The sequence below is a fragment of the Leptonotus elevatus genome, chromosome 1, assembly GCF_054856555.1.
Source record: "Leptonotus elevatus isolate MCC_2025b chromosome 1, RoL_Lele_1.0, whole genome shotgun sequence".
NCBI lineage: Eukaryota > Metazoa > Chordata > Actinopteri > Syngnathiformes > Syngnathidae > Leptonotus > Leptonotus elevatus.
The window spans coordinates 2085086-2103418 of NC_141239.1; the positions used below are offsets into that span (position 1 = coordinate 2085086).

General features: G+C 42.2%; 1 protein-coding gene across 1 annotated transcript in view; it reads right to left on the reverse strand.

Moving 5' to 3' along the window:
• Positions 1 to 2238: 2238 nt before the first annotated feature.
• Positions 2239 to 18333, reverse strand: part of LOC147180303 (protein unc-13 homolog A) — a 50377-nt gene continuing 34282 nt past the window's right edge. The window contains exons 30-42 of the mRNA XM_086072511.1: positions 17382 to 17525; positions 17202 to 17279; positions 12350 to 12427; positions 12165 to 12253; positions 10074 to 10217; positions 9871 to 9994; positions 7330 to 7386; positions 7165 to 7245; positions 6349 to 6496; positions 5276 to 5332; positions 5092 to 5178; positions 4854 to 5010; positions 2239 to 3199 (exon numbers count right to left, since the gene is read on the reverse strand). Coding sequence (XP_085928637.1) covers positions 2911 to 3199; positions 4854 to 5010; positions 5092 to 5178; positions 5276 to 5332; positions 6349 to 6496; positions 7165 to 7245; positions 7330 to 7386; positions 9871 to 9994; positions 10074 to 10217; positions 12165 to 12253; positions 12350 to 12427; positions 17202 to 17279; positions 17382 to 17525 — 1533 coding nt within the window. The 3' untranslated portion in view covers positions 2239 to 2910. The remainder of the gene's footprint in view (positions 3200 to 4853; positions 5011 to 5091; positions 5179 to 5275; positions 5333 to 6348; positions 6497 to 7164; positions 7246 to 7329; positions 7387 to 9870; positions 9995 to 10073; positions 10218 to 12164; positions 12254 to 12349; positions 12428 to 17201; positions 17280 to 17381; positions 17526 to 18333) is intronic.

Below are 18333 nucleotides of genomic sequence, written 5' to 3' on the forward strand. Positions count from 1 at the left end.
TTAGAATTTCAGATCAGATGAATTTATTTTGTAGGATTCTTTTTATTCACACTGCTTAACTCATTTGCTCCCAAAAACTTATAAATATGTTCTATTTTAAATGTTTTAAGTGCCCCAAAGACGTATTTACACGTTTGTGATGTTTTTTTTTTTTAATGCTAGAGCATACAGAAGGCTTTGAACGCTTGAAAAAAAGGTAGGTATTACACATACGGCCAGCAGGTGGCAGCAGAGTATAAGAGATCAACAAGGCCATTTTGCAACAAGCTCTTTTTGCCAGTGTTTTCAACAGCTTTGTGAATAATGATGAAACTTAGCTGTATTCTTATGCTAATTGCTGCAAAACGGAAACAGATAGAAATATCGGTTTTTTTCTGATGAAAGAAGAGCCTCTAATCTTTCTTTTGGTAGGTTCCATATTTTTATAGCAATAGAACACAAAATCAGTCAAAATCCAGTAAAACAGCCGGGAGCGAAGGGGATTGCTTCAGTGAAAATGGCTGCTGGGAGTGAATGAGTTAATCAAATGTACAGTTGGACCTGGAATTTTTGGTTTAATGTGTGTGTGTGTGGGGGGGGGGGGGGGGGGGGGTACCATTACCACCACCATCGAGTGCTAGTATTGTTTGAATTTGCTTTATGGTCATTACTAAATGATTGAATATTTTCAGTTCATATTAAGTCCTTAATTTTCTAAGGGGTGCACACCTGAGTTCATATTTGTCTGAATATTTACTGCATTTGTTCTTGTTTGAGGGAAGCAACCAGGCTGGAAGGTGGGAGGAGTCAAGATCTGCCACCTGACTGGAGGGCGGAATGTACTTCGTTATTAGAGTATTTCGTTCTGTTAATTTGGTTTAAATGCACTTTAGTTTCCACTTGCTAGTGTTGATATTTATTTTTGTTGAATTTTTCCGATTGAATTCAGTTGGTCATGTTTCGATTTGTAGCCACGCCCCCCTCTTGTGTTCATTTAGGTTGGTCCACCCCCATTTAAGCCACCTGAGTTGTTTGTCTGGAGGTCAGTCCAGTTATGTTAATTTGACCTCTTTTCAATTAGGCCCAAAACTTTAGCTATTAATTGATGTTGGATTTTTTGTTAAATCTTTTTTTCTCCGATTTGATGAAATGGAATCTCTTTTGTCTAAAATTGAAGTGTGTTCTTGTCCATGTTTGGTCTTCTACAGTGCGTGTATATATTTTTTAAGCTTCCCTGCTTGTATTTCCCGCTTGTGACAGTAGGTGGTGCTGCTCTCACAAGGCAGGAGTAACGATTGGAACACAAGGGCTGGCTGCACAGGAAAAGTCATTGAAAAGGCAAGTGGGGAGGTTTTGACTGTGAATATTGATTTTGAATGCGTCTCTGACTAAATGAGGTGTCCCAAATATTAAACATGGCACGCAGCGCAGTTCGAAAGCACAAACGGTGAGGCTGCCTTCAACTCTGGAATCGCCTGCCAGAGGACATCAAGTCCGCAGAGGCAGTTGATATTTTTTGAAGAAGAAGAGGCTCAAAACACACCAGAGGTTGCAAATCCAGGTCCAGAAAGTAGAAACCCTGCCACAGTTTGACTTTAATCCCAAGTGCTAACTAGATAGCTCCATTGGTGCTCGTCTACCTGCCACAGTTTGGCTTTAGCGCCTGATGCTAGCTAGCTAGCTCTATTGGTGCTCATTTACCTGCCACAGTTTGGCTTTAGCGCCTGATGCTAGCTAGCTAGCTCAATTGGTGCTCATTTACCTGCCACAGTTTGGCTTTAGCGCCTGATGCTAGCTAGCTAGCTCCATTGGTGCTCATTTACCTGCCACAGTTTGGCTTTAGCGCCTGATGCTAGCTAGCTAGCTCCATTGGTGCTCATTTACCTGCCACAGTTTGGCTTTAGCGCCTGATGCTAGCTAGCTAGCTCCATTGGTGCTCATTTACCTGCCACAGTTTGGCTTTAGCGCCTGATGCTAGCTAGCTAGCTCCATTGGTGCTCATTTACCTGCCACAGTTTGGCTTTAGCGCCTAATGCTAGCTAGCTAGCTCCATTGGTGCTCATTTACCTGCCACAGTTTGGCTTTAGCGCCTGATGCTAGCTAGCTAGTTCTATTGGTGCTCATTTACCTGCCACAGTTTGGCTTTAGCGCCTGATGCTAGCTAGCTAGCTCCATTGGTGCTCATTTACCTGCTAGAGAGCTAGCTAGCTAGCATCAATGGCTAAAGCCAAACTGTGGCAGGGTTTTTACTTTCTGGACCTGGATTTGCCACCTCTGAAATACACCTTTTTGGTTTGTCTTTTAAATGATTTGTCTTACTCTTTATAACCGTGATGCCGAGTATGGTTTGGACTAGAGGCGTTGCTAGAGTTTGGCCAACACGGTTTCAGCAGGGTAACAAGATGGCGTCCGTATGTCATGTGACCAACAGTTGATCAATCACAGCGTACCGCTGGTCACATGACACACGGACGCCATCTTGTTACCCTGAGTTAGCCAAACTCTATGAACGCCTCTGGTTTGGACACCCCTGTTGATTGTAAGAAGCTGATCTCGGACCTGCGCCCGAGATCCACTGGACACGAGACGGGCAGGCGCGGAAGAACAACGCACGCACACAAAGACAGACGTAGCATAGCGTAGCGTAGCGACGCTCTCCTGAATATACGTACAGGGAGGCCCAAAGTGCAAAAGTGGTCGTCCTCCAACTATTCTCGTGTTTCTCGTCATTATTTCACACCCAAGTAGAAAAAGTGAGACGTTCGTATCGTGTGTGGCTAACCTGAAGCGAAGAGTCCAAAAAGAAACATGAATTTGTAGAAAGATATTCTGCCCTCAATGTTGCAAAAATGTCGGCGAAGGTATTTACAGCGGCGCGTTCGCAGGCGTGTGTGCTTGTGTACCGCACGCGGCGGGGCCCCCCGGGGCCCCTCAGCTGCGGCCCTCCTCGGCCGAGCGCTGGTCCGACTTGAGCTTGACGAACTCTTTGGCCACGTCGTCGTTGTTGCGCTGCGACAGGATGCGCAGCACCGTCAGGCCCGTCTCGTCCATGTGCACGCGCCGTCCCAGCGGCAGCCAGCAGGTGACGCTGCCCTTGCTGGCCATGTCCTTCACCTGCAGCACGGCCATGCCCACTGTGCGGTCCTCGCGGGCGAAGCAGTAGTCCTTCACGCACACTTGCAGCTCGTAACTCTCGGGACCCACCTCCGTGCCCAGCGAGCTGAAAAGCAGACGACGCGGTTGAAACGAAGGGAAGTCGACTTTAAAAAATAGGTCGGCTGAAAATGTCTGCCCCGAAGCTTCGCCGGGAAACATGTTTACGCCGCCCTCCATGTTTTCTACACGGACGCTTCTTGTAAGCGGACAGGAAGTCGCACTGATCTGTATCGATTACTGGATAGCCAATAGCCCATGCGAGCCGTTGAAGCCACAGGGCGGCCATCTTACTCCTCCCATCTCGTGAGCAGACGACTGTATAAACTGGACGTATACTTACAGATGAGACATATACAGCTCGTAGGCTCTTACTATAGGGCCGGGGGCAGGAGTGGGTGGTCAGTATTTTTTAAGTGGACGACATGTGCTGCTTTGAACACCCCCCTTTTTCTTTTATCGCACAGTTCCTTAGACCCCAATATTAGATTTGGCAGAGGCATCTTTTATTGAATTACAGATATCATTTTTCAATAAAAAACTCCTGTAAACATCATAGAGCATATTTTATTTTACATGTATTTGAGGAAAGTTGTAAAATGTCTGAAGTCCTCTTGTTTATGTTTAACAATCATAAATCAGGCTGTTTCTACTAAATACTGTCTCAAAAGTTCTCCAATTTCGATACCGTAAATGTATGGGATCGAATGCCAAGAAATGTTTTTGGGAGGAGTAATATGGCGGCTTCGCGGCTTCAAAAGTCTTGGCCTATCGGCTATCCAGTAGTACATACAGATCAGTGGCTCATTGAAGCTAACAGGCTAACATAAACAACGTTTATGGAAGATTGTTGAACCACCATCTGTAAGTGACTTGTAAGATGCTATTACACGATTAATGTAGCTGTCATGATGTATGTGTGAACTAAATGGTAGTTATAGCGTTTGTTTACCTTAAATGGTAATCATTAGCGCGCTAATGCTAATTGTGTTGTGTAATTATTTTATACTGTCTTGCCTATGTCTGTATGTGCCTTTATTTGGAGCGCTGTTCATGTTGTACCCGGTTTGGCCACTGAGGGGCAGTGTGGTTCCACGCGGTCTAATACACTGTTAAGTTGTAGCCACATTAGAGAGTAGAAGGAAAAAGTCACAAACAAGTTATTCTAATAAAAGTTGTTTTTTTGCAGTGTGGAACCGTTCTTTTGAGTGCTAAAAGTGCTGCGAGTAGCGCGCTAATTAGCATTAGCGAGTCAGACTGGAGTAGATCATTACGATTCCTTGCACATCTATAGATTGAAGCAAAAACCTTTGTCAGTCAAACCAGTTTGAATCGAAAATCGATTCTGAATTGAATCGCAGACCCAAAAATCGGAATCGAATCGTGAGACATTCAAAGTTTCCTACCCCTAAAATTATATCTATCTATCTTATTTCTATACTTTTTAAAATATATTTTTGCTGATGTGAGCTGGTGGCAAAGCACTACTTTTCTAATAGGAAGGGTGACCTGACTAACTGAAGCTTCCTTCCTCACTTCAACATAGTTCCTTGGTGCCAAGACGCCACAAGACGGCGCCCAAAGCAATACTTTTTTTGTACTTGCAAAATTGTCACCAGAGAAAAGGATGCACAACATACACAAAGAAGGAAGAAAAGAACAAAGGCCATCTTACAACTTTTTTTGCCGCATAAGCGCTTTGCCATCAAGCAAATACTCACTACTGGAAGCTCTCATTGAATTTCGGTGACCAGCTGTTGTTCTTGGATTTGGTTGCAAACTTCCTCTTCTTGTCGCTAAGATGAGGGCCGATGATGTAGACCTCCACGAAGGGCCGAAAACCCTGCGCCCTCCATTTCAGGTCGTTAGCAGCCACCACTTGGGGGGAAGAGCCTCGATTTCAAAAATCGGACCACAATAGCGGAACATTTGGCGCCGACGAAACCGGCCGCCGTTTACCTTTGATGCTGATCTTGTGCTCGCCGTTAGGCTGAGGTAGAATGTCCACGTGCATGACCGCCTCTCCGACTGCGTCCACTCCCGATGCTGCAAATGTAGTCAGAGGAGGGTTCCAATCTTGTTATACAAAAGTGTGGACAATTCATAACGGCAAAAAAAGACAGAAAGGAGCAGTGGCACGCACGTTTTTCTGGTGGCGTGTCTTCATTTGTCGTGTAGCGGATCCCTTTGCCTCCGTGGACTGAGAGGACACAGTTGAAGGACGGGTTAGGATGTAACAAACTGTGAACGAGGCAATGCACGTGTGTGCATAAAGTGGATAGACACAGGAAAAGCAATTCCCTATTCTTTATTCCTCCACTTTTTGGACATGCATCTCCTTCCACATAATTCCTCCCATTCACATCATTCTAATTTCAACATATTCTCAAACTTCACACCATGTGGGCGAGTATTTTTCTCATTCCAAATAGCCAGACTTTTCCCAACAATAAACATTACATCATTTACATCTTTTCCAATGGAAATTCAAATTATTCAGCTCATTTTAGGAATGATTTTGAAAATGCCTAAATTTCCCATTGATCGAAAATTCCACATTTGCACTCAGATAAGTATTAAAATACCCACAATAAATTCCCGATTTATTCTCAATGAGATATTCAACAAAATGGGTTCACATCACCCTCATTTAAATCATTCAGATCAATTAAGTCACTTTGGGAACGATTTTCGACATGCCAAAATGTTTCACGTACCAAAAAAATTCCCAATTTTTCTAAAACAAATAAACAAAACAAAAACAACCCCATATCATCACATATTGTATTCTACATTATTCACTCAACATCCCTTGACCGATTCAAACCAATCAAACTTCAACATGTTCAGATCATTCAAGCTATGAATTCATTATTTTCCCATTCACAAAGCCCAAATGTTTACATATTAACCTCCAGTTTCCACGTATATTGTCCGATTCAAACTTCAACATGACATTCCATGTCATTTAATATCATTCCACTTCATTCAAAATCATTTCAAATAATCCCACATCATTCCACATGCTAGAATGTTTTTTTCCATTCAGCCTTTCAGCCTAAAAATGCAATTTTGCCATAAATTGCAAATAGCTCATTTTTCATCCCATAACTTATCAACTGTAGCAGTGGACAAATATATAAATGTAATAATATGATATAAATATATAATAGTTATGTCAAATAGACGTGTGAGTGCAGCGTATATGTTGTGTACCCTGAGCATGCTGGGACAGGACAAACTTCCGGATGAGTTTGTCCGTGGCCTGTGTGTACAGAGACAAGGCGTAGCGAAGAGACGCAAGATCTGGACTCTTTTCCAAGAAGGTTTTCTTCAAGCCCACGCCTCCGGCATGGAAGTATTGCTGCAAAATAAAGACGCAAAGTCACAAAGATACAGCAAAAGCCATGAACACATTTTTAGTAGGGGTGTCTAATTTTTTTTTTTTTTTACAATCATTTTTCCCCCCCAAGTTTTCATACTCTCGTTAACATAAATGTGGGGAAGAAAATTAAACTAATAGAAATATGGCTGCATCTTTTAGTCATCGATACAGTAGTTTCATAATAAATCATAACATTTAGTTACAATTTAAAAGATGTACTGTACTGTAGTGTGATATTGATTTGTGTTGAAGTCATTTTTCTGCCACTAGATGGCATAATTGCATTTGTAAGACGTTGATGACAGCTCAGTGCATTTTTCTTTTCATATTAAGAGCAATCTAATCTTTAACATGAAGTCATTTGTGACATTCTGTACATTTTTAAAATTGTAAACTACAACTTGACCCCCAGTCTCCACAAATATATGCATTATTAATACATTTATTACTGCTAAATGTTGACGTGGATATGTTTGGTGCGTTGCGACGAATTCCCCCCAGTAAAGGCTTTCCAAGTAAGGGCCGGTCATCAATCGCACGTTAAAAACATTTGTGGCGTTAAAGGAACTCAAAATGAACTTTTGACTCCCCTTCGTTTTTAGCATTTTAGCTTTGGACTTGTTATCGAATTGTACAAAGCGCTGTACCTTAATAGTGTCGAGTGCCAGCTCTATGACTGCACACTGTTTCGGAGTCAGAGCTTTGGCCTCCTCTCGGCCCATGTGCTCCTGCGAGACGACACATGTTAGTTTGCTTCGACTGCTGACTGCTTTGTTGCGCTCATGCCGCGTTCCGCATGTCGCCCTTATTACCTTGAGCTTTGACAGCTGGCCTAATTCCTTAGCAGCATTGAAGATCATCTGAGTGCCCTGGGAAGAAGACAAGCGACAGGCGAATTCACAATTCAAAATACGGAACGTACTAAGATGTCAAAAAGGAGATTTTTTTTTTTCTCAGACAGTGAACACATCACACAATGTCCACATGGGGCAATGGGTCGCTTTTCAGTGATAAGGGAACAGGGTGTGGGGTTCGACTGCCTACACTTCATCCGCATGTCACTAAGGTGAGGAGGTAACCAGTGACCTCTTAAGTCACAAGCATCCCTCATCACGGCTCTACCTGAAGCAGAAGGCACTTAGCTTTGTAAACAAAGTGCTGGGAGCATCGATGTGGCATGTTGCACTTTTCGTCAGCATTTCACAGTGTAAAAGCTAGTGATGTTTGAAACGATGGTCAATGAACATTCACTTGTGTAAAGTCATCAGAGGTGGCAAATCGGAGAAAGTAAAAACCCTGCCACAGTTTGGCTTTAGCCCCTGATGCTAGCTAGCTATCTAACCTAACAGGTAAATGAGCACCAAGGGAGCTAGCTAGCTAGCACCTGGGGCTAAATGCCACCGTTTGGCTTTAGCACCTGATGCTAGTTAGTGTTGGAAATCGTTTCTTTGATTTCTGCGTGTTCAAAATAAAACTCAAAGTTGAAGTCTCGTGGAGGAGAAGTTTTTTTGCCAGCTTTATTTTCAGAATTTCTGAAGTCACCTAAGAACCTTGCTCAAACAGCATTTGGTCTAGAAGCGTGCCTCCCCCCCCCTTTCCTTTCTCCCTTACTTATACAAAAACTGTTTACTCCCCCCTTTCATCTTGTCCTGTCAGCAGAGTGAAATACACTACTTGATAATCTTACTTCAGTTCCTATCTTAATCCACTCAAGATGTGGGTAAACAATTGGCCCCCGGGGATTTTTATGGACGGCCCTCTGATTTGCATTTACAGACATCCCCTCATTTAGATTGAATCAGAAACCTTACTTCCCCAGGGAAGAGAACAAAGACTATAGATTGACTAACATCTGAATGAACTCTTGTCTTATTATTACACATCTCTAACTAATATCAAAAACAATTAAAATATAAATTGAAACAGAAAAACAATGTTAATAATCTAACATTAGCTAGCCAGCTCCCTAGCAGGTAAACGAGCACCATGGAAGCTAGCTAGCGAGCTAGCTAACTAGCACCTGAAGCTAAAGCCAAACTCTGGCAGGATTTGTACTTTCTGGACCTGGATTTGGCACCTCTGAAAGTCATTAAGTTCGCATGAAATTACTTTTGACAGACGAAAAGAAAGTACAGTGGAACTTACAACGCGAAAGCAGCAAAAGTTGCACAATTTGTGGAGTTCAGCCGAAATAAGTAATACGTCTCCAACTCAGATTTTAAGTTATTGTCTGCATGTAAAGAAACGTACTTATAGTGTTGGCAGATTCATGCTTTAGGCCTGTTTTTCTTAGCCCTGAACTGGGGTCCGAGTCCAGGTGGAGGGAATTATGAACAGTTCTAAATGCCAGTCAATGTTAGTAGAAAGACTTCAGGCTTCTGCGAGAAAGCAAAAAATGTGTCAGGAAAAGTCTACTAGAACATCTGAACTTAATTTAATTAAGAGGCACTTTGAATGGTGGCAGGTGTGCGCTGATTCCCATGCAACATGAGTTTGAATGTGATATTTGGTTCCTTTGGAACACAGCGCCGCAGTTACAGTAGAAGAGGGTGTGCACACTTGTGCAAAGACATGTTTCTGTTATTTTCCATCTCCTTTCGAAAAAATGCCCCTTTTTTTATTAAGAGTTGTACAGCTATAGGTCACAGAAAAGGAAAATGTTTTGAAACAATTCATCTTGGGCTTAAAGGTTTAATGTCACAAAAATGTGGCATTTGAACAGGGGTGTGTAGACTTTTTATTTCATGAATTTTAGTAATGCCAATAACAACGCCACGATAGTAGATGACAGGATCAGTCTGCAAACCTCCTCAATTTGTGGCGAGTAATTGACTTTTATTTTGAGCTTTGTTATAACTGTACAAACACCCTGGACTGCCAGACAGTCAATCTTAGGCAGGGGTGGGCACACTCGGTCCTCGAAGGCCGGAGTCCTGGAGGTTTTGGATGTTTCCCTTCTCCAACACAGCTGTTATATGATCAGCTCATTAGCAAGCTCTGCATAAGCCTGATAACGATCCTGTTGATTGGAATCAGCTTATGTTGGAAAAGGGAAACCTCCAAAACCCGAAGGACTCCGGCCCTCGAGGACCGAGTTTGCCCACCTCTGATCTTAGGGCACCTTTTGGCAATTCAGAGTCTTTACATACCCTAACATGCATGTTTTTGGAATGTGGCAGGAAACTGTGGCAGGAGACTCACACCACCAACATGTAATGTCATTTGTTTTTCACCACTATCTTGATGTAAAAAAAAACTTTTTTTTTAAAGTTAAGAACTTGGCTGTAATTTGTCCCAGTCAGTGTATTTGACTTTGGAAGTTCTGGGAAATAGAAAGGAGACGCCTCACACACCGTTTGGTCAGTAAGTGTTGGAAGCACGATGGTTTTCTCCATGGTGTTCATCACCAGCTTCCACAGCTCCTTCAGCACTCTCTTCAAAACGGTCTTCTCGCAGATTTTAGCAAACAGCGACAGGCTGAAACGCGCAAAGAACTTCCCGTTAGGATCGCGACGCCTTTGAAAACACCCTTCGACCGACCCAACGGCCGACTCACTTGCTGTCCAGAAAGTCCATGATGGGCTGCAGGACATTGTCTGCTTCCTGAACGACGCTGCCGTTTGCTGGCACAGTCTGACCTTTGACCTGGGCCAGGATATCCCCCATCTGTCTGACGTTGTCCTCAATTTGGGGCTGGAAACTGCCGCAAACAAAGGACACATTGATATGAATTCTTGGGGCTTGGCCAGCAGCTGCTTTGTGTTATGAGAGTCAACAGCGCTGGCGAACGTATTCACAATCTGGACTTAAAAGGGGAAGTCAAGCCAAACATTTTCTTTACAATAATATGTTTAGTCTAAATGTAAACATAGTATTCTGATTAATATTGCACTTGTGGATTATGAAAACGACATCACGGTGCCTAAGAACTCATGCTGCATTTGAGGAACGTGGGAAGTTGGACTTATCCCAGTTCCAACTTCAAAGTATTCGAGGTAAATGTAAACAACAAAGATGGCTGATTACGATAACTTGTTGGTTGTTCTGGGTTGACACGGTCAGTACACATTCACGCTGCGTTACGTGGAGGTTCTTACTTTGAATAAGTAAATGAATGTAATATAGTAATAAACGAAGAGATAAATATGTATTTAATCATGTGAATGATGTTTTGCTATTAACGGTTTGTGTCTCCATAGGGATCACTTTTGTCAAGTGATGACAGATCTTCTACTTTTTTTTTTTTTCTGACTTTGCAACTCGGTCCTCCAAGTTCAAAATGGCCAAAAATTCCCACCTTCCTCGAACGCAGCATTAGCTTGTGAACGTCATGTGACCAAATCGAGAAAACAGGTGAGCCGTGATTGGCCGTTATCTGAGTCCTTAGGCACGATGATGTCATTTGTATTTCAGTCGACAGCAAGTGGCAAAATGGCCGCCCCCCAGAGATTATATATGTTTTGACTAATGCTGCATTCGAGGAAGGTCGGAAGTCGGAATTATTATTATTATTATTATTATTATAGCCTTCGGGGCGAAAGTAAACAACCGAAATGCAAACTTGCCTTTTCACAAGACATCAAATAGAAGAAAGCCATCTCGTTTTATACTCGAGTAAACTGTGTTTTACTATTCATGGTCTGTGTTTCCATAGTGGACGCCATTGTAGAATGACGTCACATTGAAGTCGGTCAGCAAAGTCGGGATTTTTTTTTTTTTTCAACTTCGCGAGTGGGATTTCCAAGTTCAAGGGGGCGTTCACCCTACACATTTCCTGGTATAAAGTCAGAAAAGTCCGACTTCCCACTTTCTTCGAATGCAGCATAACAATGCTGCTTACTCTCCAATGGGAAAGTGAAGCCACTGGCGGCCATCTTACGTTGCCACTCGGTGAGGCCGCTTAAACTAGAATCTGGAATACATTGATTTCTCCGCTGTGTTTTCACATAATTTATTTTGTTTCTCCAATGAAAATGCTGTGGGAGAAGCTTTACATGCATATTTCATCGCTAAGAATAATTTTTTTTATTTTCTCTAATGCGGTATTACTTCGAGTGCTAGACAAAGATTTGTCTGCATTTTACGGTCAGAACCATCAACAATCAAATGAAAGTAAAACCCATCGAAGGGGGGGGGGGGGGGGGGGCTGTGAGTCCCGATTCACAATACTGAGATAATATAGTGTGAATGGTCGATGCAAACAGCAAGGCTGGTTCTTTGAGAGGCTCTCATGACTCCATACTGGGATCCTAGCGTAAAACACACACTGATAATTGTGCTTTCAGAGGAAAAAAAATAACAGAAGTTGTCGGTAAACACGGTAACGTAAGATGGCTGCCCTCTAGCCTATTGGTAATCCAGTCGTATAGAAGTCCGTAGAGCGGGATAACGGTTGGATTTTGCTGCTTCATTCATATTCCACTAACAATATTAATCAGAATGCCGCGTTTAGACAAGTGGGGGCGCATAGAACACATTATTGTTAAGACATTTTGTGACTTGCGCTTTCAGCAAAAAGTACAAATAATTGTGTAAAAAGCGTTGAAAAAAAATACACACTTGACAACTTAACGTAAGCGCACTGACAAATTATTTGTCCTTTGTTACTTTCCCACCACTGTGAAGCAATGAGATCGGCACAACCAACCTGACGGCAAAGATGCGGCTGAGGTCGTCCATGACGCTGTTGAGTTTATTTTGCAGTTCTTTCAGGAAGTCACTTGCCTCCACGTTGAGCTGGAAGAATTCATTCGAATGAAATATGACGCACCCTATCATCATGGCGTTATCATATCACAAGCAGATGATGATTTGAATCGAGCTGCTACTCACATCTTTCCCTCCCATCGCTTCAAACATCTTCTCCAGCTGAACTCGGAGCTGCTGGATATTGTTGATGATGATACATGGCTGCGGAAAAAAAAAGAAAAAGGAGAAATCATTCCATTCACGTCTGAGTGTGACACTTTTTTTTCCCCCATCTGCCTGCTGCCAATGTTTGGCTGCAATCAGTCCACTCGAGCCCTTTGCGAAAACAGACGGCGAGGCAGGAAAAGTTGGAGTTCTCACTACCAGTTTCAATGTATCCTCACAAGTTTCTTACCATTTAAGCCGTCCGTCCACACGATGGCGCGGTTTCGGAGCTTGAAACTTTCGAAAGCGGGCTCCAGAGTGGAAAGATTTCAAAACACGCCCCGTTCGCGTCCGTCTGGACACCACATGCAGGATACTCCTCCAGTGATGTTCTTTTTCTTGTGTCTTGTTTGACAGCATCGTTCTGGTTTGTGTGCTCGGTTTGAATTGGACGTTGGAGTTTTAATTAATAAAGAGAGCAAAAACAAACAAAAAAAAACTCCTCCAGTGATGACGTAACGGTCGCAGCTCGATGACGACGCATTGATGACGTTTGCGCCGATTCTCGCGGGACTGCGCCGAACCGTCAGCAACAACAATGGCGGATAGCCGTGTCGTAGTAGTTTAGCTTGGCCTCCTTAGCTTGCTTACTCTTTTGCAGCAAAATATTTAGCTTCTTTATTCCCACGTTCAACAAGCGCTGTTGTACTTGAACCACCCGCCATTGTCACTTCTCCCGTGTTTCGTCTTTTTCATGTTGTTTCGATACATGCAAAGCCATGTTTGTTGTGTAGATTGCAATAAAGTGTTCGTCTTCTTGGCTGATTCTTCTTCTACGCGTTCCGTTAACTCCCTGTGGCTGCGCCACAGCGCCACTCTAGACTTGGCATATACATTACAGCCGTTAAACGTCCTCAGCTTTTGGACACACGCAAGTCTTGAAATGCTTCTGTGCGTACGAGATTTGTTTGAGGAACCAAAACCTAAATCTTCCTCCGAGGTGCTGGTCTCTCTGGAAGCGCCGCCCGCTTTGCCTCATCTTATACAACATTCAGCTAATTACGATACACTGCCTTAATTCACTTCGAAAAACCACAAACTGGCCATGTCAGTGACACTCACAAGTGGGGACGACTTCTGATGAGAAGTAATGCTTCAAACTTGAATTGCCATAATCCATAATAAAGCAGAATTTATGATAGTGTCATGGTCTGTGTTTGGGTTTGTTTTATCGGTCACGTTTTCCTAAAGTGTGTCTCCCTTTGTCAATGTCTGGTCAAGTTTTCTCATGTCTTCCTGTGCTCGTCATCCCGGTCCCTGGTGTGACCCAATCACACCTGCTTCCTCACTCTGCCTTCCTGCATTCGGGTCCTCAACCTCCGCACCCTGACAGATAGAGTGTGCTTGGAGATCAGCAACTTCCAAACATTTTACACCAAGTACAAGGGCTGGGTTTAAAAAAATACAATAATCGATATCGAATCGATTTTCTTTTTTAAGCCTGATATCGATTCATAAAACCATTAATCGATTTTTTTATAGATCTTTTTCCCATGAATTCTTAAGAAAATTGAATTTTAAGGGCCAATTTTTTTTGCATCTTAATGTTTTCTTGACATTTACTGTTCGCATGAATATAAAAGTATTTTCTTACATTTATGAAAGACCTGACTTATTGCACGTTAAGACAATTCAGAATCTTTTTTTAATTTATATTTACAATTATTGAATTAGATTATGAAAATATTTTCATCTCATCCTCGCTGATGTCAATGTTTGTGTTGCCTCCGCAAAATTGACTTTGGAACTTAGTATTTGTGAAGTTTTTATAATGTCCTTAACATTTAAAGGCACTGTCCAACATTTTGACTCAGAAATAAACAATCGACACATCTGGGCTTCTGTTCATGCGTGGTGGTGATTTTGTCTTCAATTGAATAGAAGCAAATCGAAATCGAATTGAACTGAACCCCTGTCGAATCGAATCGATTGAGGAAATTATAATCAATACCCAGCCATACCAAGTAGCACTGTCATGACCAACATTAACTTAGTAGGGCTTCATCAAAAATGACAGAGGTGTACCTAATGTTGTGGCCTGCGGGCGGAGGGGTTGAACGACGTCACAATCTTTTTGTAGGCGACACTTAATGTGATGATCGTCGGGTTGACTTGGAAGTAGCAGAAGTCGTCGTTAATCTTTTTTTTTTTTTCAGTGGTCCATTCGCTGTGCGCGCCGCCACCGCCACACGCAAATCTGTCGTTATGTGGATTGTTGTGAAAGTTTTGAAGAGCTGACTGCTTGTGAGACTATGAAGGCATCTGTGATTTGTGATTGGATGTGTGAGTGAGAGGGGGCGGGGCCAGCGCAAGAAGGAAAAGGATGGCTAACTCGTGTCTGCGGAATGAATGCTGACGGCGGAGAAAATTGCGAGTTGGATGCTTTCTTTGGCAACACGAAGCGTTTATTCTTACAATAAAGAGGTTATTGATCCACCACCGTTTGTCTCCATTTCATTGTGTGAGCAGACGTCGGTCTTCTCACTGCTACGCGAGGGCGTTTGGCGAATTTGCTGACGGCTGACGTGGGGATTTAAGGACCTGCCTGCGTTCGCGGATGCCTTTTCCGATGGCTGCGCGTCTTGCCAAATTGTGCTTTTGTCAGATTTGAGGCTAAGCTCGTGAGCTCGTTCAAGAAGCGGGCGGCCATGCAAGACCAATTTATGACATTACCTCCACCTCCTGAGCGTGTGTGTTTTGGATCATAAGCAGACTGTTTCTTTCGCCATAATTTGGTCTTTCCACCACTTTGGTAGAGGTTCATTTCGGTCTCATCAGTCCATAAACTTTGTTCCAAAACTTTTGTGGCTCATCTCTGTACCTCTTTGAATCTGGCTTCCGATTGGTCGGTTTGCATCTTGTAGTACGGCCTTTATATTTCTTCTCTCCAACTCTTCAAACAGTAAATTATCTTTGGCCAAACTGTTCGATGTCTGTTGTTCAGCACACCGGTTTTTCAGGACATTTCAAATTGTATTGGCTATACTGGATGTTTGTGCAAAAGCTCTGATCAATTTTCCCGCTTCCCTCAGCTTCAAAATGGTTAGCTTTTCTCCCATAGACAGCTCTGTGGTCTTTATGTTTGCTTAAGAGCAAATGCAGTTTTCACAAGTGGAAACCAGAGCTGGCAAATCCAGGTCCAGGAAGTAAAAACCCTGCCACAGTTTGGCTCTAGCCCCAGGTGCTAGCTAGCTAGCTCCCATGGTGCTCGTTTACCTGCTAGGGCGCTAGCTAGTGTTGGATTATTAACATTGTTTTTCAGTTTCAATTTATATTTTAGCCGTTTTGGATTTAGTTATAGCTGTGTAGCTCAATGAATAGTATTGTCTATTGTATTTTTATCTGTCTCTCTTGCCTGGGAAAGAGGGAGTAGAGTTTGTATCAGTCTCAGTCGGTCGAAGAGAGTCCAAGGACAGGCTGATTTATTATTATTTTTATTTTAATCTGATTTGTATTTATGGGAACTTTTGCCTTTTTGTGCTCATGGGAGGGGAGGGACTTTTCAATAAAAAACTGTGTGCAGGAGAAGGAGGGACACACAATCTGAACGGAACACGGCTTGGGTGTCTTCATTTTGTGTTATCAGAAGCTTCTGATAATTATAATACCTTTGCAAAGGGACTTCTTCACCAGAATCTCACCATTCAGTTAATTGAACACGCAAAGAGTAGAATACAAATATTGTCTACTCTAACACTAGCTAGCATCAATGGCTAAAGCCAAACAGTCGTAGGGCTTTTACTTTCTGGACCTGGATAAAAACAAGCATTTTTTAATGTTCAAGCAATCAATCCTTCAGTTTTGAGGTGTTTGACACATCTCGATGTAAATACTATTAAGTCATTCAATGCCATTGACGGCTGTAGATGTCAACAATCCATTTCAACTGTACTGGGAATGAATTAGTTAAAAGCTGAAATTCCGAGCTGCTGTCTTACATACATCTTCTGATCTGAAACCCAAACGTCTTCAGTACACTACAATAGCAAAATAATTGATCTTGCTGTTCCAAAACTTTTGGAGGAGACTGCATAACCGCCACTGCAGAGCAGGGTTATTATAGGTTTGGAGTTCTCGTTTTAGTTAGTTTTGATTTAGTTTTAAGTTTTTTATTTACTCATTTAGTTTTAATTAGTTTTCAGGGTGGTTCTTTTTTTTAAAATTAGTTTTAGTTATTTAAGCAATGTTTAGTTTTAATTTAGTTGTTGTTAGTTTCAGTTTTAATTTTTTTTAGTTTTATTTATTTTTTTAAAGAGAATTACTTGTGCGCAATATTTAAAAAACACTATGGTAAAATGAAAAAAAGTAACGCATTTCTTACATAGTGTTGCATTTCGGCGAGTAAAATGGAAAAAGCAGGCAAGTCGAGCTATTGGAGCCAAAAGTCAAGCGCGAAAAATTGTCGCCTCGGAGCGACGTCATCTGAAGGTGCTTTTCTATTGGCTGCTGCTCGATGACGTCACTGCCGTGTGACACACTTTCAAACGTCCTTATTTCGGTTCATATAAAAATAAATATAAGTAAAATCATCCCCAAAGATTAAAACGAAGGACATTTTTGCTATAATTATAGTTTTTGTAAACATAAAATGTAGTTTCAGTTAATTTCCGTTTTTTTTAAAAATATTTTCGTTTTTTTTAGTTTCTTTCGTTAACAACATTTTTGGTGAAGTTTTAGTTTTTGTTAACTAAAATAACTGCCACTCCAGAGTGGTACACGTCGACTGGTTGACTCGTCAGTTTGACCCCGAGTGTCTTGTCTTGACACTTACCACCTTCTCCTTCTTCACATGATTTGGAAATTCCTTGGCTATGATGTCAGCGTAAGACAGCAGCACATTGCCAATGGTCTAAGGAAGAGAAACAGAATGAGGATAGCAAAAACAAAAAAAAAAAACGGTCATGTTCTAGAAGATGTCTGCAGAGAACATTCAGAAGTGAAGGCCACACACCTTGGCGAATCTCTTCATGTAGTTGCCGACAATCTGAGGGTCGGGACACTCCAGTTTGCGGATGATTTCGAAGCTCTGATTGAGCTGAGAGAACACGTCCACCACCGAGCAGGAGAACAAAGCGTGTTCTGAAGTGACCTGGAACTGCACAACAAGAGCAAAAGAGCAAGCACTTAACACGACCAGGTCCAATCCCCAATTAACCAGAACCTTAAAGCCAACGTTGCTCTCTCTCTCTCATGCTTCATCATTCTCCTCTTCATCATTCTCCTCAACGCTGCACGTGGCCTCAATCGAAGAGATTATCAGAAGGTCGTGATGGGGGGGCAGGGCCCTCGTTTAACAGTCCTGTCGCCGCCGCGCAAGCCCGCAGCGTATAAGGTACCGTATATGACGGGGCCGCCGAGTGCTTTTTTTCGCTGACGCGGTAAAGCAAAAGCTGCCGCAGGCGACAGTAATTGGACCCAAAGGATTCCTGGCATATGAGATTGAACAATCTTCAGCTGCTTCGTATCGACCTTTTTGCGGCGTGACGTGCCGTGTGAAATGGAGTGACGCAGCGGGTGTGCTTTTCTCATGTTGGTGTGCTGTAGAATTTGCGCCTCTCTGCCAGGGCTGTGCAATTAAACGAAATTCAATTACAATTTCAATTACTACACAATTACAAAATCAGCATAATCGTAAAAAATGTTGTTTGAGTTGTTTAAATGTATGCATTTGCACCTTCTTTAAATCTTAAAATAACTCATTTATAAAATTCAGTTTCATCCAAAAGAAACTTGCATAATTATAGTGTTTCAAAGAATTTTATTTGTCTTAATCATTTTTAGGTTTAAATACGGAAGAAGATTAGGGCCAGTAAAGCAAAAAAATTATTATTTATTCTCAGAATTCTGAAAGTCAGAATTCTCTCTTTGTGCTACTATTATTCTCACTTTAAAAAAAAGTTTGG